Source organism: Archocentrus centrarchus, chromosome 8, assembly GCF_007364275.1.
Source record: "Archocentrus centrarchus isolate MPI-CPG fArcCen1 chromosome 8, fArcCen1, whole genome shotgun sequence".
In the NCBI taxonomy this organism is placed as follows: Eukaryota; Metazoa; Chordata; class Actinopteri; order Cichliformes; family Cichlidae; genus Archocentrus; species Archocentrus centrarchus.
The window spans coordinates 26,286,562-26,305,979 of NC_044353.1; the positions used below are offsets into that span (position 1 = coordinate 26,286,562).

Genomic DNA, 19,418 nt, shown 5'->3' on the forward strand with positions numbered 1-19,418 from the left:
TGCTACCGTTAAACATGCCTCACTTCTATTTCATATAAAACCCTCATAACTACCATTTTTAGTTATCAATATTAATTCAATATTATTTAACACCTAGAGCACAGTACTTACTTATTGAAAACCCCTTCTTTTGATCTCTGTTTTAATCTCAGTTAGCTTAGAACAAATGGATTTTAATTCACTGTTGCATTGTTTTCTTATATTCTGGGTATTTATGCTTGCAGGTGCGATGCACAAGCACCAACAGATAAGCACATAATACACTTCAAGCCCTTGTATTGCCCTCACATCCATGGGCAATTTAGAATTGCCAGTTAACATAACATGTATCTCTTTGGACTGTGGGAAGAAGCCAGAGTATCAAGAGGAAACCCACCCCAGGTACTCTGGAGTGGATCATACAAATATACAATCTCCATACAGAAAGGCCTCCAGCCAGCCCTATTTCACATCTCATGTCTGTGTCAAGGTATCCTCTGACCGCTTTATGACCTCTTTTCCTTATGTGATCCATATATTATCATTCCTATCCTATTTTACTAGTTCACTGTTTGGAGATTTCCCCATGCTCCTTCAAAGGCCAGCAGGTGCCTGTCTCTGTGGGAACCTGGGCAAATGTGATGGAGACACTGACAGCTCTTGTGATTGAAAAAAGTTCCTTTTGAGCTCTGTCACTACTGTCTTATAAAAAAAAAAAGCACACACAGACATGACATTTACAGTTTCAAAATTCCCTAAAAGCACAATTTTCCTTGATTTGACCCACACTGGTAGATCTAAAATCCATCTCAATAGGTACAGGTCAAATTTCACCTGGGAGAGTTTCAGTGTCCAAAGTGCTGTAGAACCTGTACAACTGTATTTTTTTTTTTATAAATTTTCATTTTCAAGTGTTTTGGATCACTTAAGAAAATGTCATCAAATTTCAGGCTAAAGAATAACATTTAGGGTATTTTTACTGCTGTCAAATTTGACACAAACCGTATGTAAAGGTTAATGATTTTTAAAGCCTTCTTGTTATGGGAAGAGTTTAATTTCCTTCATGTAAATAGATAAGTGCAGCTTCTGATTTGAAAACTTTATTTAGACAGGAGTAAAATCCAACTGATAAAATGCTTTCCTCACTGAAGTCAGAATAACCAGATAAGATCTCTTTATAAAATGTACACTTTTTGAGATAAAACTAATGTCTTTCCATAACAGCTGTATAAAGTACAAGACCTAAATAAATGGGAGCAAGTCTGTGGAAAGATCTCACAAAAAAGAGCAAAATGTGCCTATATCATTCTTACATTTTTATAGGAAGGTTTTTACAGGATGAAAATCTATGGATTAATTTAAATGAAACCTTGTTCACTTTTATTTGTATTGAATTTTTGCTTTTTTTTTTTTTTTTTTATCTTTACGGAAAGGAACAGATCCTTTTCCAGTCAATATCATTACCAAATTACTCAAGTAAGAGAAGGATGGAGGAACAGACATCAGCACCTCTTGAAAGAAGGACCTAATTTTGGCATTCATACCTTGCAGAAGTATTGATTGCTTTAATACATATGGCATCAAGGTTTACTATGCCCTCCATTAAACCACAACTACGTCTGTTGAAAAAGATCTCGTCAGAAGAGGTGTTTGCTTTTTATCTATACATGTGATTGGTTTTTGTTTGTTTGTTTTTGTGGTTTTTTTGGTTTTGTTTTGTTTTGTTTTTTTATAGAGATATTTCTCATTGATCATGAGGAAAACAATATATGGGAAGCCAGGAGTGGCAGAGACGTGTATGAGGGTGGCGCAGGAGAGGTAGGAGAACGGAGAGACAGTGTTGTGGTGGGAGTCGTAGAGAAACGACAGCTCAGCTTTTACTTTGAATACCACAACCGGAAGTGATACTACGCCATTGCGTCTGCTTTAACGCCAGTGACGTACGGCTGTAGTTCCTCACGGAGTCCACCGGAGGGAAGTAAAGCTTAAGCGCTTTAGCAGATCCCTGCAAGCTGGTGCTGGCTCGGTACCATACGAACTCGTTCAGTTCTTGTAGTGTGAGTGAGTTTCCTTCATAATACTGTTGCCTCAGGCGGTAAGTGAAACAACTGAGGAAAGACTTTCAGTATAAAGAGTGTATTCTGTCTAGAACAACTTAACTGAACAATTACTTAACGACAAGGGATATGAGTGTATAAGTGCGTGGTATTGTTTTTTGTTAGATTTTCTAATTATTTTCCAGTTGTTCGAATATGGCTGCAGTATTTTGAAATTAAATGAAATCAACAGAATTTCACCTTTACATTTTTTTTTTCAATATTTTTATTAATCTAATGGCCTTCGTATTCATAGACGCCACATTCTAGTATTATTGATACAATTTTCAGTATTTTGGATGTCACCTGATCAGATGACATAGTGTTAACTGATTCAGTCAAGTTAGGGCAACTCTGTGGTTTAGACCCATGCAGGGCTAAATATTTTTTTAGGTCAATGCAAACTATGACAGAGGAATGCACGTCTGTGGTTTCTCTGTCCTTCCTACATTGGCTCCCTATGAGATTTATGGTTCATTTTAAGATTTTGGGTTGGGTTCAGAGCTCTTCATGGGCAGATACCTCCCTGTATTAGTGAACTACTGCATCCATGCAGTAGTTGCTTTTGAGGTTGTGGTTTCCAAATTGTGAAACTCGCTTTCATTGGACTAAAGTTCTGTGGACACTGTTGATACCTTTAAAAAAAGAAATTAAATACCCATACCATTTTAATTGTATCTTATTTTGTATTTCAAACAACTTTGTGACTTTTGTTCTTGGAAAGTGCTATATAAATAAAATTCACTCCCTCTGTTCAGCATAGCTGTGATTTAAAACTCTGTGAACTGTGTCAAATTTCCCTGTGCTGACCAAATGTTTCTTTTTTTTTGTGATATCTCACACAGTGGCCCTCACCTTTCCCTGTTCCCCGTGAGCCCTATTACATCACTGTACGAGGTGGAGCCTGGAGGTTCTGCCGTGTGCTTGGGGACAGAATAGGGTGGAGCCCCAGCAGTAGAGGGGGGCCATGGGTGGAGGCCTGGTGTGAGAAGGGAAATCTGTGACTGGGTGCTTTCACAGGGAGCAGAGACATTTGACTCAGGGTACATATGCTTGAGCTGTGAGAGGCCCCACTCCCCTTGGCTGGCTGGCTGGCATCCCAGAGCAGAGGCAGAGAGCGACAGAAAGTTGAATGCGAGAGACTAAGGGTGAAGAGAATTTAAACTGTAAAGCAAACTACAAAGAGAGAAATAAGTGGTTAAGAAAGTTGTCTGAACGGAAGGAAAGAGCATAGGGGACTAAGTTGAGTGCAGCGTGGCTCCTCTAGATTATTTTTCACTTGGGTATTTTTATCTGTAGTGAGCGTGCGAGCAGTTTGTATTTGGAGTTGAGCACTATGGCGGATACAGGTGTCAAGAAGCAGCACGGATCCCTTGCAGAAGTGTCTTATGATGATGAAGAAGTCGCTCTGGTGGGTGCTGCCACAGAGCCAGCAGTAGATGATGATGATCCCGCTGAGGCCACGGACCCAATGCTGACCACTGGCTCTGGTGGGAAAAGTGAAGCTCAGATGAACGGGGTCATGATTCTGTCTCTGCTTGATAAGATAATTGGGGTGGTAGACCAGATCCAGCAGACCCAGAATGGGCTGGAGTCCCGGCAAGAAGCCATGGAGAAGTCAGTGTCAACCATCCAAGGGGAGCTGGCTAAGTTGTCCAAGAACCACATCGACACCGCCAACACTGTCAACAAAATGCTGGAGAAGGTGCGCAAGGTCAGCGTCAACGTCAAGACAGTACGCAGCAACCTGGAGAAGCAGGCGGGCCAGATCAAGAAGCTGGAGAGCAACGAGTCTGAGCTGCTCAAGAGACGCAACTTCAAAGTCCTCATCTACCAGGTGAAATGTTACTTACATCACATGAGTAATGACAGTCTTTGTTTGAGAATGTGTAGATTGTAAAACATAAAAATAACATATTTAATATCTTAGCTCTGGCTATTATGAATACGCTTAAACACAGTACATGTTAGAGATGTGCTGCATTCCCCATATCATAAACAAAGGTTGGAAGGAAGTGTGAAATTCACTTGAAAGGCCCTCAGAATTACCTTTAGACACCTCTCTCACCAGAGAGAGCTGCACTCACACCGAGTTGGAGAAAATGAAAAGCGGAGTAACCGTTTTTCGGGATGCAGGATGGGTGACTCTGTGCTTTCCATGACATAAATGTCTGAATCACTTTTTCCCTAAACCCTAAATGAGGCTGTGATGTTTACCAAGTGTCCAACAGCTTTGCTTTCCGCTATTTAGAAGCCATTGGACAGTTAGAGGTGGATTTGTCCGTCCACAAGTGAAGGGAAAAACCAGTAGCTGCCATGGAAAATGAAGACAGGTAGTCACCTCTCCCACTCCATATGATTATCCAATAAAACTATATAAAGACAAGTGGGTGTAAATAAAAATATAAGACCTATAAACACTGGCATGAAGGGCTACTTGAGACAGAACCAACGCCCCACTTCTGAGCAGACACATAGTTGGCAGGCTGTTGATATGTAAGATGAAGATGTAGTTTTTATTGTGAAGATTTCCCAGAAGGGGGACGCGCTTAACATTCACACATTCAGGGTGCACAAGCTCACACTTGACCACATAAGTGACCGAGTGCGAGTACCGGGGCAGGCTTGGTTTTATTTTACGGGGCAGGAGTCAGAAACTACAATTATTGGGGAGAACAAGAAAAAGAAAGGACACATGAATTCAGCGTGATATTTTCTCACGCCTCAATCTGAAATATGCCACAAATTTCATGACAGCTTAAGAAAACTGTAGCAGAGCTACAGTAGCGGTCACTTTATAGGCACAAGATCAGAACCTCTGCTTAAAAAACATTAGTAAGAGTGAAACTGAGGGATGCAAGCCTCTCGTGAGTAGAGCTTACTTCAGGATCAGTATTGGCAGGCACAAAGTTTTCACATCTCCCTCCTGGGATGTCCACTGTGGGAGCAGGTTACGCTATTGGCATCTTGCAGAAATCCAGTCATAGACGCTAGGCCTTTAAATTACACTGCAAAGCAGGTGCCTCCTGCTGTTTTTGACACTGCGTGGATCTTCTGCAAGCCTTTTCAGCTGTGTGTCCATTCAGTTGTCTGTGTTGGAGATACTTTATAGGTTTGCAGACGTGCAGCTGTTTTCAAGAAGATTTTAGTTTGGTTTTTTTTTTTGTTGTTTACTTGTGATTGCCGGCAGTGTAAATCACCCTATTCCCTCTTGCTATTTTCTCAGCTGTGACTAACTCATCCCTGCCTGCACTTGATCGTTGTGATATTTTCAAAGCAGTTGTAGGAGCTGGTGATTCCACGTTGCAGTAGCTGTTTTGGGCTCACGCTGTCTATTTATTTCCAGAGGATGGCCACACTACGTCCAGTTTAATTGACTGACAGATAGGGTGGTCAGATATTGGCAACAGTGCAAATTAATGCTGGCTCACAGTCAAGTTTCACCACTTTCCACCATCTCTTTGTGTGTTAATGTGTTAGAGTGGGAAAAGTTTAAGTTTAGAGCTAGGATAAGGATGAGGTGTAGAGGTTAAGATAAGCATCTGTGGAATTAGTGTCAGGTAGTGTACCAGCATGCGAGTGTGTATGTGTGTGTGTGTGTGTGTGGCCATTCCTCACTGATATTGGCTTTCACCTACAGTAAAGTCAGTAAAGAGAATTTGAATATTATAAGTGAAGCATTTTTGCTGTGCCGGACCTCGTACTCCGCCATGTTAAGCTGACGCTTGCTTTAACTGCAGGTGCTGTATTCGTGTCACTCTGTCTGTTCACTCTGGGAATAGCCACATATTTTAGGATTTCTTGGCCCGAAAGACTTTGACAGGGATGCTTTATAATTAAACCTGCAATGACGGTAGCATGCAGGATCCCCCTGGTAACATAAGGGTGTGATGATGAAAGTATAGACGTATACACACTAAGAAATAAGTATATGCCAATGTATATATGCATATGTACATATATTTACATATACAACAGATACAAAGCAAACATTAATAAATAAAATGTCCAGCAATGTATTTTATAAACAAATCTCAAGGTGTTTGAAAGGGAGCAGGAAGAAGCAATAGCTTATCTAGTTCTGTCCCTATGTCATTTTGCAAGTTCATAATTAAACTAGTTATATTATTACCCAAACAAGTTATATTATTACCCAAATTATTATTACCCAAAACTAATTAAAAGATTGCGTGTTGTTTTATTCATTTATTTTTTGAGTTTATAGTTTAAAATGTATCCTATGGACAACTTATGCAGAATCCTGGAGCGGTTTTAGGACAGCAGCTCCATGTTTCTTAGTGTGTTTGCTGAAGCTCAAGGTCTTGCTTTTCTCTCAGCATAAGCTGCACCGAGCTTAATCTGTAGGCTTCAAATGACCAGTGTTTTCAATAAGCCTCTGGCTTTCACACCCTCTCTGACTGTTGCATTTGATATTGCTGCCATTTTTGGATCGCATGTCATTTCAAGACAAGCAACTGTTCAAAGTGAGCCCCGGTTTATTTCCTCATTTCCAATTAGTCTCATACAGCAGGCATTTGACTATTTTAGTTCACCCAACCAAGTTAAACTTCCTGTTTCATGTTTGCTGATTGCAGTAGCTGTCAGAGGAAATAAACCCATATCCAGATGATAATCTCATAATACTGTACTGTAGCTTCTTAATTAAAATGTTATGGTCTCCGTAATGTTCTCTGTTTTGGAAGCAGATCTATAGGCAAGTAATGATGGAGTTGTACTTTTTGAAACACAAAAAAGGAATTAGCCTTTGTTAAGCATGATTACGAGTGAAAATAAAAGTAGAGCCCTCTTAGTTTGCACCTTTTTATCAGGTGCTTGACAATTATGTAAGAAATAGGTATCTAGGTAGAGCCAGACTGAGCCTTCAGGTTATCCACAAACAGGCCGGGCACAGCTATGCCAATATCCAGTACGTGTCTTGGCCTTTAGTTAGCTTAGGCTATTGGTGGGCAATTAATTTTCCCAAGGGACCACATGAGAAACTGGGACTTGTGGAGATCTGTACCAATAAGCTGAACTCAGTTCTGCTCAGTTCTGGCCCCTTGGGAACATCAGTTGTCCACGCCTGGCTTAAGCAGTTGTTTTCTAAAACCCTTAAAAGGCTCTGTTACTGACTTAGCTCCCCACCGTGTTTCAGATGGTCCGCCCAGGCAATAGTAGAGAACTTGTGTAGAAGACAGCGCCCTGCTGTGTGACCTGCAATGTATCAGGTGCCATTTGAGTGAAAAAAAAAAATCATTAGCATATTTACATGTAAAGTAAATACATCTGTTCAAACCCAATTTACTTTTATTAAATTGAAAACTTTAGAAACATAAGTTTGAATAAGTGATTTATGTAGAACAGCATCTTCGGTCTTCATTTAAATTTACTATATTATCCTGTGGATTTACATATTCCAATGAAATGTGAATTTTTTTGCACCACCCAAAGATATTTTAACCAGAGCCAAAGGAAAATCACAATCAGGGTTTACTCAAGCATAATATAGATACTGGTTTATCAACATTTTAAAAGTAGACAAAAAATAATGCATGGATATCTGTAAAATATAGTAACACAAAGTTGTTGCCTTTAAGATCCATTCTGAGCCAGGAAAACATGACAAGTACTAGTATACGCGCAAAGTTTTTAGTTTAGTTTAAATGTGAAAAGTTAACATGTATTTTATGCTGTAATAATTCAACCAATCAGAGCTCTCGGTGTTTTGTGATGCTCATTATCTATGTAATTATGTGGATTAATCTAGTTTATGCAATATGATAGTGTATGTCCATCAGAGTGTGAGACAGTACTTGTGTGTGTCTGGAATTAGGGTGTGTTTGGCTGCAGCTCAAGGACAGTGATATCCATGTGGTCAACTCTATCAGGGAGATGTAAGACTTCTCAGTTACAGACTACTTATTCCACACTAGATTCACAGACCTTCCAGAGCTCAGATCACAGCCAACAAGCCTCAGCACCAACACCAGCCTACTTTTCTCTTATAGCTTTTCCCCCTGGCCAGACTGTGTAATAACCCAGTTCAGTTTACTCCAAACATAATGATTCATCCAAAGCTTTTGGCTATTTCAGCTCAGTGAATCTTTGTTTCCAGGTATAAACTGGATCTCAGCCTCATTAAATAGAGGGTTGTTATGAAGTACTTAGCAGAGTCTAGGAGGCAAGAGCAAGAAACTCGACCAAAAAGAACTCAGCAGCACAAAGTTAGTGTTGTGATTCATCCTGCTGGCATCTCTCTGCCCCTCCTGCCGGCATACCCGCTTGTTCTCCTCCCTTCTTCTCGGTTATCACTCCCACTATCAACTTAGCCCATTTTTGCTCCCACTCAGACTTCTAATCCAGATCTAAGTGTCATTCAGTATTTGCCACAGCACTTAAGCACTAAGCTCCACTCTGCCAGTCTATTCTCTCTTTTCCCTCCGTACTCCTCTCTCCCGGGTGCAAGGAATAGATCTCGCCGACTCCACGTTTAACTGCCGCATCTCAGCTGCAAAGCTGAGCTCTGTGTGAGCTGCTGTATGCGAATTGTTCATATTTATGAGTTCACTTCTATGACTTCTATGACTTCATGGTGTCAGAATGCTGTTGCTTTTGGGTTTTCGTAGCCAAATTTGGATGCATTCCTCTGATCTCTCTCCGTTTCTTTCTTTGACATATTTCAATGACAACAGGAAAGAAACCCAGTGAATAAAAACAGCCCCTTTTCATTTTGTTTGCAATTTTTTTATAAGAATGCTGCAAAAATACTGCTTTGATGTCACGCATGTACCAGCCAGCATCCTCTGCTGTTGTTCAAGTTGTTTTTCTATTTTCTTTGCTTTTGTCAAGCAAAGATGGAAAAAAAAAAAAATAATACAAGTTTATGTTGAACCAACCAATCATTTTGAGCAGTTTAGACTGACTAAGGACAACAGGTTGTGTGGGATAACTGGACAAGCATTTTATAATCTAGCATACAGTACATTTTCTCTCTGATCTGCTTTTCCAGATCAAGTGTACAACATGGTGTGGTGCCATGGTGTGCATGTACCAGAAGTAGAAGCTGGATGTGCTGATAGTGTTACTCTATCCCTTCCTGTACTCCTCTCACCAGGATATACAGTTTATACAGCAGAAAGAGGACCCTTGCTACTTCAACATGTGAAAACACTGCATGTCTGTATATGATTATCAACCAATACAATAAATATGGTGAATAATTTGGTCTGTTGCTTAAGTCAGCTGCTGTATGAGCTCAGTTTTTATCAGCACTTTCAGACAATACGTGATCGACAGGATGTAGTGCACTAGGGAGATTTTCACAAGATGCTTACTGATGTTCAGAGGAAATGCGGCCAATGTTGCGTTACACTTGAAAACCAAGAAAAAACCCTCACCATTAGCGAATGTTATCACTGTGCATACATAAGCAACAAAATCATCTTCATGTTTTAAAGTGAGCTGTTTCTCTCGCTCTACCAGGGAACATTCTGAGTTGCAACTTTTAAAATAACTACATTTTATGTGTTCTGATCTTACGCCGCAGCTGCCTTCCCATCTCACCAGACATCCCTCATCCTCACAGCAGCAGACATGATTTACCAGCTGAGGCACTGATCAGGTCACCCCCTCGATTCTGTCATTTGTAGTTGTCATCCAGCTAACAGACATAACTTGGTGGAAGCTCCTGATACACACCAGGCTGTTTATTCCAAGATTTGTAGGCAGTAGGCACACCCTTCATCTACAAGACCACAGCCAAAAAAAAAAAAAGTTGGCCAAATGATCTGACTTGGTATATTTAAGGAAACTGTTATGTTGCCTGCTGCTATAAATACACCAGTAGCAATGCAATGGAATGCTGTAGTGTCCTGTTTCATTCACTGGGTGTGAGTTTAACAATCTGCAGTTGCAATCAATCTGCAATTGATTGATAAATTGTATTACAAATGACAAACATGTGTGTTTCTCCTTGCATTTCTTGTAGTTGGCTGTATACTGTCAATTGTCTATCAGATGCACAATTCGAAAGTGTAGCTGAATGGTGTTCACACATTACTACTCAAGTGGGCATTTCACAACTTCTGAAAGCAAATCAGAAACTACTTGAATATGTAGGTGTCTCTTAAAGCCACATAGATATGTTCACTATTGATATGACTAACTGTTATTCTTGTAATTTAACCCGGGTGCGTGTGACAGTAAAATCTGGACTATGCAAACCTTCAGTCTAAAGTGCAACAGTCAGGATTCCCTGGTGGTATGTTTCACTGCTGCTGTGACGGCTTGCTGCTCTTGTCACTGGCATGTGAATTATAGGCTGTCACTGAGAGTGTGTCGGGACACTGTGGGTTTTGTGTACCCTTGGCATTAGATTTTGCATGCACATGGATGTTTTGGATGATTAATCTATAAATAATGGAAACAGAACTTAAATTATGTTATTGGTGTAAGAGGCGAACTTTGAAGGTGAAATGTGCTTGTATATGAGTTTCCTGTAAACTATTATGGAGTCCTGAAAGTTATTAAATTGTATGCAATACCCTTTTAATATATCAAAACATAGGTATTGGTCACATATCATTAAATTGTCCTGACTTAATTCAGGATCTACTGAATTTTGGTTCAGTGGTGTGCTCACATGAGTTAATCAATAATGCCTTTATTTGATTTTAAAAATTTCCAGTACATAAATGGAGCATTTTAAAATTTAAGAATGGTTAATTTCTGAAACTGTGCCTACTTTGGATTGGATCTCTGGAAAAAAAAAAAAAAAGCGGTAGTTATATAATATATTTCCAGCACTGTAGCATTCAGCTCATACAGGAACGTAAATGGAAAAGTAAAGTTTCCATCTTTACACAGAACTAACCCTGCTGGGATGCCAGTGGTTTCAGAGTAATGGATGTGGGAACGCTGCGCTGTGGAAAAGGGCTTCCCCGTGTATGAAATAACAAATTACTGCTAGAGAAAAAACAAGGAACTCCCTTCCTGTGGCATAAATTATAACGCAATATTGCCATATTGGCAATGTGGTATAAAGAGGGCCTCTTTTTGCAATGAATCTGTCTATAGACGGAGCTGAAGTGGTTGTTTTTTCACATAACCCGCAGGACACTTTAACATGATGCCACCAGGGAGGTTTGTGTAAAAGGAATAGGGGGAGCTTCATGAAAAATTGAACTCTCAGTCATAAGAATCACCCAAAGTTGCCTGAAGTAGTAGGCAGCTGCCCTAGTCCTCTGTGCATTGCTTGAGCCTTATTTGGGAAAGTGTGGGAGGCCTCAATATTAATGACTGGAGTACATTATTATCCTTATTTTAGCCTCTATGCACTCTTTGGGGATCAAAGCATCGTGATTCAGGCCATTGCAGGGCTCTAGCACGCAACCCTTCTGCTCTGCTTCCTGTCAATCTTTCATTTGGCCTTTTCCAGTTTTGGAGGGGCACATGGATCACTGATATCACTCATTGTGAAAGCTAAGTGCACAGCTGCAAGGCCTGGTAAGGTTCAGACAGCTGCTCCTGTGACTCACCGGAGAGGCCTTTCATCACGCTGCCTCAAAAGGGCTGGTGTGTTTCTGTTTATCGGCTGTGCTGTACTGTAGGTGGATCAGAGTTTTCTGTTTTATTGTGCATGGGTTCGTTATCTAACAACAGTCAGGCTTCCTACAAAGGCAGCATCAGTTATTAACGAACCGCACTGATTTTCTAAATCTGATCTTTAATGTAAATGCAAATAAGAAAGGGAAAAAAAAATGTTTGCAGTTAATCAAATCAGTTAATCAAAGCAGATCACAACCACAAACAGCCTTAGATTATGATTGCACACACCACAAACTGCACAGCCACCTTTCAAGAAAGTGGAAACATCCAGAGCAGATAACGGTCATTTTTGTGCATGTACAAAATATCTGATTTAAAAAAAAGTACCTTTCAGTGATGTTGACGTGACAAAATTACGCTAAAATGTCATCAGTGACATTATAACTCAGCAAGAATGTTAAACATGGTAGATTAGTGAGGATCTTTTAGCAGACAGAGAGACAGAGAGATGCCAGCGGCTTTAGTCGAAACGTCTGTTGTCTCAGTATAGTGCTAATTGAGGACACTGTTTCCTTTGTTGTCCATGGTAACAGACTTTGTATGAGTCAGACCTGTAACATTATGCCTCTGAAAGAAAATGTATTGCTCTTATATAAACAGTTTAAATTAGATTATATTTTAAGGCATGTTTTCACCATTGATTATAAATATTCTTGTTGAATTTTTCATGAAGTACCAATTTGTTCAAAGGGTTTGATCTCCCACATGTAATTACACAGTGATTCTCCATAATGGATTGTAGCTGTTCTCCACTTTTTCCTCTATGATTCTCACCACTTAATGAATAGCGCATACATAACTCTGTCTCTTTTCCCCTGGTGCTTATTAGTAAATGCACACGCACAAACACAGTGCTGACTTTTCCACTGCTATTAAGTGGAAGGAGAGAGGAAGGTAACACAGAGACTCAAATGGAATTACTATATTTGTCCCTCAGGCTCTTAAGGGGCGTGCACGCAGGAAGCGACAAACAGCGATGTTGCAACTGCCGATGAATTCACTCAAAGTCCTGCACCAAACTTTTCTGCAGCGGAGTGTTTCGTGATGAGTGACTCACTTTTTATGTAAATCAACATTTAATCTCTTAATTTGTAATCAGGCCTGTGAACCCAAGCAGAGTTTATCACGGTTTCCATAGAGTGGGCTGGATCAGGTTTTCAGAATGTAAACAGTGAAACTTTCCCAGGAGCCTAGAAAGGCTAATCAGCCAGGCTTGGAACAAATCTGTTGATAGTTTAAGTAGCAAACTAGGTGTGAGGTTTATATCAAAATATTTAAAAAAAAAAACAAGAGGAATCCCTATCAAGATTTTTTTGTTTCTTGTTACGTATTTATGTGTCTGAAAATTTTTTTAAACAGACAGTCTTGGATTTCAGTGTTGGTCAAAATCTAATTGGTCAAGCTTTGCTCTCCACAGTTACTTGGTTGGCTGAACTAAAATAGTCAGACGCCTGTGTAACTGCTTTTCACAGTAAATAATAGAAAATGTTATAATTTGATCAGCAATATGTGAAGGCAGTGAGTCAGTCCCCCAAAAACTCATTAGAAATCTTTCAGTATGTCTGGGGGTCCTTCTCTGTGCTTATCCTTTTTTTCACCTGTTTTAAGTCAAAATGTTTGCCTGTTCTCAGAAAAACACTCTGTTGGGCAGTGATTATTTTGATTTGCATTACATAGCTTTAGTGAGGCACAGTATAACAAACAGGGTCTTTTACCATGTTGTTATGTGTGACTTCACCTGTTTCCTGCGTGCCATGTGCTGCTGTTTTCCATTGGCTGCATACTTTCTGGGAAAAAAACTGTGAAGAATAGTGTCTCTGTTTCTGTGGGCTTTCACAGTTACTCATACTTGCTCTTAGGTGTGCAATTTTTATATCTTTTGTTTTGCATCAAACACACAAGAGTCTAAGAAGAAAAATGCATATGCTTTTTTTATAATCTAAGCTGGCTTTCAATTTTCAGACCTAAAGCTAAACTCTGTCTTTCTGCAACACACAGAAGATCCGGGAAGGGGAGGAGGAGACGGTGCATACATTGAAAGGTCAATGTATGCACCGTATGGTCAAGGTTTGCAATGTATACCTTCTTATGCATAATGAGCAGATATTGTTATTCTGTGTGGGTTTATCTTTAAATCTACATATAGGTCTGGTCTTTTATCAGGTCACTTTTTACAAAAATAAATGAGAAATTGTTGCTGTAGAGTGCTTATGCATTCAAAAATAGATTTAACTATTATCATTATCACACAGCCTTCCTGTGCTCATTGTGCAAACATGCAAAGCAGGTGAAATATATTTTTTATTTAAACTATAATATGCTCAAAAACTGACAACCGCATGTCAGTATATTGTTGTAGAGATGTCAGCTGTTTGTCCAGCTGAACTTCACCACCCACCGGAGGCAGCATAAGGGGGTTGTTGCTATAGGGATGGAGCACTGTGTTTATCTGTTGCTGTGTGGGAGGGAAGGCAGTTGTATGGTGGTGGACTGAGCAGTAGTCAGTAGCCAGAGAACGGTAGATGGAATCCAGAGAGCGGAAAAGGCCAGCCTAAAATAAACACACACAGAGCAGGTCGAGCAGGTCCACGCTATACACAGTGCCAAATAAGGATGTAATGTCCATTTTATGATAGGATCATATGGCAATATTTGAATGGTCCAGGGAGATGTGCGGCTCATGTGATGCGGCAGGTGTTCGTTTTTCCGAAGTTCGGAATAAGAACTTTTTGTCATGTATAATACAAATCAGTTAATATTTGGGTTTACACTAGGTAGGTACAGGGAGGATATGCAGACACAGAAAGAACCAGGAGTCTTCTTTCTGTGAAGCATCTGTGCTAATTACGCGACCATCGTGTCACCTTTATTGTCATTTAAATACTGGCTTATAGTTTGCTAACCATTACCGTGGCTCTGTAGCAGATTGATGTCAGACTAAACATTTTATATCTCGTAAATTAACTTGAGATTTAAAAGCTCGCTGCTATTTGAACCTAAATAACACACTGTTATCATTACTCCTTCCTAAATACAGTATTTTTACCGCTGCCAGGGAGGTTATGTTTTTGGTAGTGTATATGTGCGTGCGTCATTCTGTTTGTAAACATGAAATTTTTGAATGAATTCTGATAAAACTTTTATAGGGGTGTAGAGCAGGGTCGTGTTAATGATTCATTAAAAAATTTGGCTTACATCCACTAAAGTCTTCAAGGTTAACTTGATGATTTATTGGTCAAAAATTGACAAAAAAGCCTTTTAAATGGGTTTCTGCGGGCCAAATAACAAAAGCATGCACTTTGCACTTGTTTTTAACTGCACTGCAAACTTCTTAAAATACATTTTAGAAAGAACAAAGAAGACAAAACGAATGTTGTATATATATATAAAATACAGTACTATTCCCTTAAAAGTAAGTGCTGCCCAGAGAGTGAGCTGCCTTGTTGGAGGTTTGTGCTGTCAGAGTGCTTCTTGATGGCTCATGAATTATTGATCTTTTTTATGTGTATCTACAAAGTCAGTGAATATAGTGATGTGCTGAATAATAGCCACCAACAAAGCACTGTGGTGCAGCAGGGTGGGACTACTAATCCCTGTAGCGGTACCAGACAGTTGGGAGGGGGGAGATCACATTTCTAGCATAGTACTGCTTCTCTCTTTGTGGATATCTGGAATGACACTGACAGTGTCCTGCCACCAAATATGGAAATATATCTTCTCCAGTGTTGACTGATTGGCAGTTTTTTTTTTTTTTTTGGTTTGATTTTTGTTATGATTCTTTTCTAATAGATTTAAAAACCTTCTCATAATGCTCAGTGTTCTTTTTTTAATTATAGGAAGGAATACAAATAGAAACACGTCCAAGTGGTTTGAGAAAGCGCCACCCTTCTGTATTGCTTCGTGTGAAACAAATACTATGGTCCTGCTTCTGGGCTTACATATACAGCAATTTTTGGCCATGTGTGAAACTGCTGTGCTTTGCATTATGTGCTAAACTGAAACTATTCTAACCACCAAGTATTTCCAGTGAAATTTAACCACCGTTCTCACCATTCTGTCATTTATTACCTGCATTTTTCCCAAACAATCATAAGTTGAAATTGCTTGCTAATAGATTTAACTGAAGATTAGGTCTTCAAAAGTGAGTTTAGGCTTTTATGCAGAAATGATAGGCAATTGGCAGGAAATAAACCTGTGGTTAGAAGGAACAAATTGTTAGCTTTAGTTTCAGTATGACTAAAGTTGCAGATAATATAGGTTTCCTTTCAAGCCCCATAGGTTGTACTAGTATGTTAAATGTGTGCCATGTAATGCATGTAAATACACCGACCTACGTTCTTAAATCTTTTGTAACTGAAATGTAAAACCGCTTTATTGGCACAACTGTCAGCATGTAATTGACACCACTAGATGGCACTCTGCACCAGCCACAGACAGTGAAATGTTTGCACTCACTGCACTGACTGCTTGATGATACATGACACTGCAGAGTTTCATGCTGACATTTTCAGTTCCATTGCGCACCCAAAGCCCATTATCTTCACTTTTTCAGGCTGAAACATTATAAAACATATTAAATGACATGCCATTTTTTTACATTATTCATATGGAGTTAAAGTGAAACATCATGTCCACTGAAATTGTTGTAAAACTTGTTGTTTAACTCACCCCCAATGATCTTTTAATATACTGCTATAGTGGCTTAATGTTCCTCCCTCTTTCTTATCCTTCCTATTTTGTCCCTCAGGATCAAGTGAAGGCACCAAAAGCGTCCAAACCCAAGACAGCAGAGGCAGGAGAAAATAAAACAGTGGAGGGCCTTGAGCAAATCCCTGAGGAGGGACAAGAGGGAATCTCCAATCTTAATTCAGATGATGATGTGATAATTGAAGAGGTGCACATAGAGACGCGTACAAAACGCCTCCAACGCACCACAAAAGAGCAAGTTGATAACATAAAGAAAGCCTTCTCCAAGGAGAAAATGGAGAAGACCAAACTAAAAACCAAGGAAAACCTGGAGAAGACAAGACAGAGAACCCGCGATAACCTGGAGAAAACCAAGCACAGTCTTGAGAAGAAGATTGGCAAGCTCGGGACCCGCATGACCCCCAACCAGGAGCGCAGGGCAAAAATAAAGAGCTCCAAAGAGAAAGTGAAGAAGTCCCTCACCCCTGACCACAAGATCTATGCTCGTTCCAAAACCTCCGTGTACCGCGTTCCCCCCTTTACCTTCCATGTTAAGAAGATCCGGGAAGGGGAGGAAGAGGTGGTGCAGAACACAGAGATGCTGGAAGTGACCGAGGCCGAGGTTCAGCCAGGAGGAGAAGAGAACGGGATGGGTGTGCACGTTGAGGTGGAGGAAGGGGAGCTGGTCAGTGTAGACAGCCCCGAGATGGAGACTTTGTTGGAGGTGACTGAAGACTCTGAGCTGGTCAGGGTGGAGAAAGCCCGAAGTGAATAGAGTCTCATAGCTGCATAGGGCTGTGAAAGAAATGATATAAGGATGGAGAAGGAAACAAAATATTGGTGAATGAATATAATCACATGGACACAGTAGGGACTTTATAGATGATTACAATCTCTGACATCTTATTTGTTTTCTGTTCACTTTGTATTGTTCCCAACAGGGATGACTTTCATAATTGTTCATATTTAGCATACAAATAGTAAAAATAAGACAAAAACAAAGCTAACTTTTGAAATATGTTACAGGCTAACTGGATAGGCTGCACTTAAACATTAGAGTATTTGCTGTTTGATGTTGGTTTGATTAATTGTGTGACTACAAGATAAAAAAAAATTATAAATACTCTTTGCTATTAACAGACCATATTCAGTAATTTCCATGTGTGGCATGCACATTAATACATATGGCAAAAGGAAGTTGTTGGCAAGGTTTATTTTATAATGGACGGTTTAAGAAATGTGAATGTGCATAAGAAATAACATTTTTTTTTAAATAGTAGCCGGAATTTATGCCTACAGAAAAATAAAAATGGAGGATACAGGTGAAGAAAAGATGTGCTGGACTGGACTTGAATTAAGGGGTTTTACTAAACTGCACTCCTGATATGTAAAATCATTGGAGCATAAGGTTACTCAAACATTGTACCAAATGTTCCTGTGTAATGTCTCTCAGTGTTAAGCACTTAAGTGTAAATGTCTGAAAATAGATGTGTAATTTCAAATAATATATACTGGGAACCATGAACCTGTGACAGATTCAACTATCAGAATGTTTAAATTTCATTTTTTCATTTCAAACCTTTATTTAACCAGGAAGAAAAAAAACACATTGAGATTAAAATCTCTTTTTCAAGTGTGTCCTGGGTATGACAAATATTCACAGAAAACAGTCATATCGGTCAAAAGGATGAATAAATAAGAAATCTAAAAAATGTCATTAAATGCATAACACCACGCTGAAAAGTAAAATATGCTGTTATGTATGTGGGGTAGTATTGTGTCACAGAGTGGAAAGTAACTTTTGCATGGTTATTTTGAGTCCTTAACTGATCACTTGTTAAAGTTTTCAGCTGCAGTTTATTGAAAAATTAATAAATTAATGAAAAAGTTAGTAACAAGATTTAGAATGTAACTTTGGCTACAGTGAAAAGAGGGTTTAATTGTTATTTACCCTAATGTTTTGATGTGTATACACCTTTCTGTTGCATCTGGACGTATTCTCACCAAGCCGCACATATTAAACTCCTGCACAAACGGGAGTAATAAAAAAGATTGTATCACCATGGTGACAGCTCATCACAGCACATTTTCACATCCCTATTAAAAACTTCTCAAATTACAGGCTGAAAAAAAAGAAAGATGGCCTAAAGAGACGTGGGATGACAGTTTAATGACTGCTGTATGTAATACTGAGAAGCCTAACTGTTTAAGGAACATCCAAAGCAAAAAATAATAAAAAAAATCTGGTCATAAATCATACAGTCAGGTTGGCATAAGATGGAAAAAACAATCAAACAGTAATGAATGTAAACTAGTATGGCAATGCTCAGTCTTCTGATCTTGTAGGGCTGAATGTGTCGATCTCCAGGCGAAAACAAGATGAATGTTTGTCTTCCATTTTCCCTCCCTGGAGACTTGAATGACCTTGATGTGGTACAGGCACACAGAGGCCTGCTGTGCAGCATGGCCCACCATTAAAATAATCAATGGGCAGGGAAATACAATTAAGGAGAGTGCTCGGTCAGAGCACTGCACAAAATAGAGAACATTGAGAAAGACAGAGCAAAGGGTGAGTGTGTGTGTGTGTGTGTGTGTGTGTGTCTGAGAGAAAGAGAGAGAGATGAAGAGTAATAAATGAAGCATATGTGCACACCATATACCCAAACATGAAGCTGAAATCACACAAAATAATACAGGAATCAAGCTCCAGGCCTGTAAAATCACATGAGCTTGTTAATTTTATAGCATTAATATTTTGTTTATTTAATTTTTTGGCAAAGACAATCTGTACTCTCTCCATAATACTTACTGGTTCCTTTAGATGAAATGTGTGTTTTTGTCACCATGTTTATTCTGCCTTGTTTTAAGATGCTGGTTATTTAGAAAATGAGCAACTTGCAAACACTGCTGCAACCCAATGTAACTGATTTATATTCAAATAATCACGCTTGGCTGATTTTGTTGTGTTTAAGGCCTATTAGCCTAACAAATTCAGTATAAATAAAAGCCTTACTAAATAATATGTAGTACCTGATATCATTCTTATGAACC

The 19,418-nt window shown here is 39.3% G+C and overlaps 1 protein-coding gene across 2 annotated transcripts; it reads left to right on the plus strand.

Moving 5' to 3' along the window:
• The first annotated feature begins 1,912 nt into the window (after positions 1-1,912).
• Positions 1,913-19,365, plus strand: cavin1a (caveolae associated protein 1a). 2 transcript variants are annotated; one of them, XM_030734937.1, is made up of 3 exons: positions 1,913-2,036; positions 2,921-3,912; positions 16,429-19,365. In XM_030734937.1, the coding sequence occupies exons 2-3, from the start codon at positions 3,412-3,414 to the stop codon at positions 17,140-17,142; spliced, it is 1,215 nt and encodes a 404-aa protein (XP_030590797.1). In that variant the 5' UTR covers positions 1,913-2,036; positions 2,921-3,411; the 3' UTR covers positions 17,143-19,365. The 2 variants fall into 2 exon arrangements, with proteins under 2 accessions (XP_030590797.1, XP_030590795.1); XM_030734935.1 differs by having other exon boundaries at positions 1,929-2,074.
• Positions 19,366-19,418: the final 53 nt, after the last annotated feature.